Source organism: Chrysochloris asiatica, unplaced genomic scaffold (genome assembly GCF_000296735.1).
Source record: "Chrysochloris asiatica unplaced genomic scaffold, ChrAsi1.0 scaffold00214, whole genome shotgun sequence".
In the NCBI taxonomy this organism is placed as follows: domain Eukaryota; kingdom Metazoa; phylum Chordata; class Mammalia; order Afrosoricida; family Chrysochloridae; genus Chrysochloris; species Chrysochloris asiatica.
The window spans coordinates 2,748,021-2,752,219 of record NW_006408732.1 but is presented as its reverse complement, the minus strand read 5'-3'; the positions used below and the strand labels follow the sequence as shown (position 1 = coordinate 2,752,219).

At 39.9% G+C, this 4,199-nt stretch overlaps 1 protein-coding gene across 1 annotated transcript in view; it reads right to left on the bottom strand.

Annotated features, from left to right (window-relative positions):
* PAQR3 (progestin and adipoQ receptor family member III) overlaps positions 1-4,199 on the bottom strand; it is a 25,829-nt gene that overhangs the window by 5,731 nt on the left and 15,899 nt on the right. Inside the window, exon 4 of the mRNA XM_006872897.1 lies at positions 2,666-2,863. Within this exon, the coding sequence (XP_006872959.1) occupies positions 2,666-2,863 (198 nt within the window). The remainder of the gene's footprint in view (positions 1-2,665; positions 2,864-4,199) is intronic.

Sequence of the window (4,199 nt, the reverse complement as noted above, 5' to 3'; positions counted from 1 at the left end):
AATACTGCTTCTTCAGAGAGTCTCCAATTACAGAAACGCGCTCTCAATACTTTAGGATTAGAGCTTTAATACTGCTTCTTCAGAGAGTCTCCAATAACAGAAACACGCTCTCAATACTTTAGGATTAGAGCTTTAATGCGGCTTTAATACAGTGAAGTTGCATGGATGGAAGGCATGTGCAAATAAACAATGACAGTTGAATAAATAATGACAGTAAAGATCAGGGACTTAAGGCTAGAAAAGTCCCAAGAGGTTATGTCCAATACAGGAACCTCTTCTAGCATCCTGGATAAATGATTCTCTTGAATTCTACTACACAAAATAGCCCACATCACTGCTGAAACTCTACTCGAAAGATTTTCTATACTAAGAAAATCAGCCAGCTGTAACTGAAACAAATTGTTTCTAATTCTGGTTCTAAACTTAATTTACCAAGAACCCATTTAAGAAAGAAAGACAAATTATTTCTCTTCTTCTTCAAATGTAAGAATTATAATGTTGTTGTTATTAAGTTAGTTCCAAGTCATAGCAACCCTGTACAGGGTTTCTGAGGAGCTGGTGGGTTTGAACCACTGACCTTGCGATTTATAGTCCAGTGCTTAACCTACAGCGCCACACCAGGACTCCAAGAATTATAAAGGCCTTGCCTAAATCCTGTATTCTTCAGATTAACCAACTTTAGATATCTCAACTGCTCTAGAACACATCCTATCCAAACCCCCAGAATTAACATTTCTGGAATGTCTCCTCTTTGGTTGACTGCTTTGAGCACACTGCTGTGCAATGCTCCTTTGCTTCCTCATTAGAATGATCTGTGATGTTAGAATTCCATCCTTGAGAATCACAGTCTATGTCCTAACCATATTTCTATTTTAAGATAACTAAACATGGGAATGCTCCTATTTCTTTTTTTCTGAATTGGAAAAAAAATCCATTGGCCTAGTAAGTCCTGTTTTCCTTTTTGTCATTATATGCTTAAAAGTGATGTGTGTTCACCTTATGCCAATATTTTGGTCACGTTTATGTCAACAGTTAATCAATCATTCCTGGTTAAAATTAAATGTAGAGTTGTTGTTGTTGTGTGCCGTGGATCAGTTCTGACTCATAGCGACCCTGTACAGGGTTTCCGAGGCTGTAAACCTTTACAGGAGCAGAAAGCCTCATCTTTCTCCCACAGAACAGCCGGTAGTTTCGAACTGCTGACCTTGAAGTTAACAGCCCAATTTGTAACCACTACACTACCAGAGCTGCTAAATGGCCGTTCTCAAATCGATTTTATTTATTATCAGGGAATCAAAGTTGTCAAAAAACGACATTTTATCAGATACCAGGACCACTGAAGACTGTTATCACTAAACTCTAATCTTTCTCCTAACAGTTTTCTTATCTTCTGAAGAAAGAGCACCCTTGTCCTTGGATTTGGCAAAGTAGTCCGATCATAACACTCAATTCACTATAACGCAGAACTTGCTTTCTTTTTCATTTTATAATCACAAGCTTCTGCACTGTTGTTGCCAACTAAATCTAATAGTCCCCCTTCTTCTAATAAGATTTCATTTCTTTGAACAAAACCAATCTTTAAATTCTTACATTACAAAGAGCCCATGGCAACAAGTCTGGCATGCTGCTATTGTTTTTCTGAGCCAACTCCTAGTGACCCTGTATAGGGATTCCTAGGAGCAGCTGGTGGGTTTGAACTGCCAAACCTGAGGTTAGCAGTCCAGTGCTTATCCTACAGTGCCATACCAGGACTCGGATACAGTATGTTAAAAATTCCCAGGTGTACTCTGCAACCCACACTTAAAACATTTTTATATGAGTCACTAAAAACACAAGTCTTTTTTCTAATTCTTTTGGTGATCTGAGGCAGCATGCTCACTGAGGTTGTTTCTAATGCACATCAACTGCTCCTCCATAATAACTAGTTCCAACAGTTCTTCTTTTATTTCTTTATACTTTCCTTGGAGATCAAATATGCTTCTATGGCTCCAGCTACCAATACCAATACAGTGAGGATTTCCAAATCTTTATTCATTTTAAGCTCTGACTTAAGTTCCAGACCCTATCCCTAGCGTAACATCCCAAAGGTACCTCTAACTCAACAGGTCCAAGAAAAAGATCATTGCCAGTCATGCTTCCCACCCCACCCAAAAAGCCAGCTGCTTCTCTCCTTCCATACGTGCATTATCATCATTACCACTGACCCAGCCAATAGAACTAAAATCTTTGGAGTTGTCTTGGGCAGATAAGGGACTTAGGAACATATTTACACACTAAGAATACAGAAAGAGAACTAAGAATGCCGTTTCAAAGGAAGACATCCAGGGAAAAGTCCCCAATTAGACAAAAAATAGAGTTGGCCTCTATTTCTTTAAGGTTGTTGTTGTTGTTAAGTGCCGTCGAGTCGATTCTGACCCATAGCGACCCTGTATAGGGTTTCCAAGGAGCGACTGGTGAGCTTGAACCACCGACCCTGCAGTTCAAATGACTTTGCAATCTGACACATTAGCCCACAGCACCACACCAGGACTCCATGGCATTAATATGCAATTATAAATATGCTCTCAAATGACAAAACCCACCCACTTGGCCTAGTTACACTACTTTATCCAAAAGGAATACAGTTTAAGAACAAATAAAGGGGAGAAATGTTGTCTCAACTTACCTGTACAATAGGAGCACCGATTCCTCCATTGAGCCAAACCCAGTGAAGAGTAGGGATCACTCCATATCCCGAAACAGAACAAAATATGATGGAGCGGAGTCTCTGCCATTGCTGTGTAAGGTAATTGGGGTGAATCTGAGCAAAGAACACTGCCAGGATCATAGCAAGCACGGTAATCAAGTACACTTGACGCCAATACTAAAATGAAAGGAAACAGATTTTACCTGGTGTTTAAAAAAGGAAGGAAAAAAGTAATTTTGAGTTTTACATTATACATTCTAAACTAGCTATATGATTACCTGGCTTCTTTAAAAAATCCATGTGCCACACACATGTTAGGTTTCCTAGAATAACCAAATTCTAAACTGAGCTGATACAAGACAACATCTAGTGAAACCAAATCATTTTCTGAGTAGCTGTTACAGCCTAGGCAGAGAAAAAGTGCAAAAACAAAGATGACTATGACATGGCAGATGAGCTCATAGGCTGTGGGATCTAATGCTAGGAATGGTAGCTTGAGTTACGAAGGTTGTAGAAACACTTAAGATGCCAATTAACTTTACCCAGGCTAACCAAATGCTTAACAAAGGAAGAGATATCTAACCTGGGCAATGAAGATCATGTAAGAGATTGTGGGAATAGGAAACTCTCAAGGAAAGGGAACAGCACAGTAAACTGGGAAGCTTTCAAAAAGAGGTAGAAGGGCAGACCAACTGGCAGGCTATGGATGTGAAACTTCACTTTGTTGTTGTTGTTACGTGCTATCGAGTTAGTACCGACCCATAGTGACCTTATGCACAGCAGAACGAAACACTGCCCAATCTTGAGCCAACCTCACTACTGTTGCCATGCTTGAGTCCATCAATGTCGCTACTTGGCCAATCTATCTCGTTGGGGGTCTTCCTCTTTTTCTCTGACCCTCCACCTTACCAAATATGATATCCTTCTCCAGCAACTGGTCCCTCCTGACAATATGTCTGAAGTATGAGAAACTAAGTTTGGCCATCCTGGCCTCCAAGGAGCACTCTGGCTGCACTTCTTGCAACACAGATCTATTGATTCTTTTGGCAGCCCATGGTGCTTTCAATATTCTCCTCCAACACCATAACTCAAATGAATCAATTCTTCTATGATCTTCCTTATTTATTGCCCAGTTTTCAAATGCATATGAGGTTACTGAATATACCATGGCTTGGGTCAGACGCACCTTAGTCTTCAAGCTGATAACTTTACTCTTCAAGACTTTAAAAAAGGTCTTGTGCAGCAGATTTGCCTAATGCATACGTCCTTTGATTTCTTGACTGCTGCTTCCATGAGTGTTGATAGTTGATCCAGGAAGAATGAAGTCCTTGACACCTTCAATCTTATCTCCATTGATAACAATGTTGTTTATTGGTCCAGTGGTGAGGATTTTTGTTTTCTTTACATTGAGATGCAATCCATACCAAAGACTGTGCTCTTTGATCTTCATCAGTAAATGTTTTAAGTCCTCTTCACTTTCAGCAAGCAAGGTTGTATCATCTGCATATCGCAG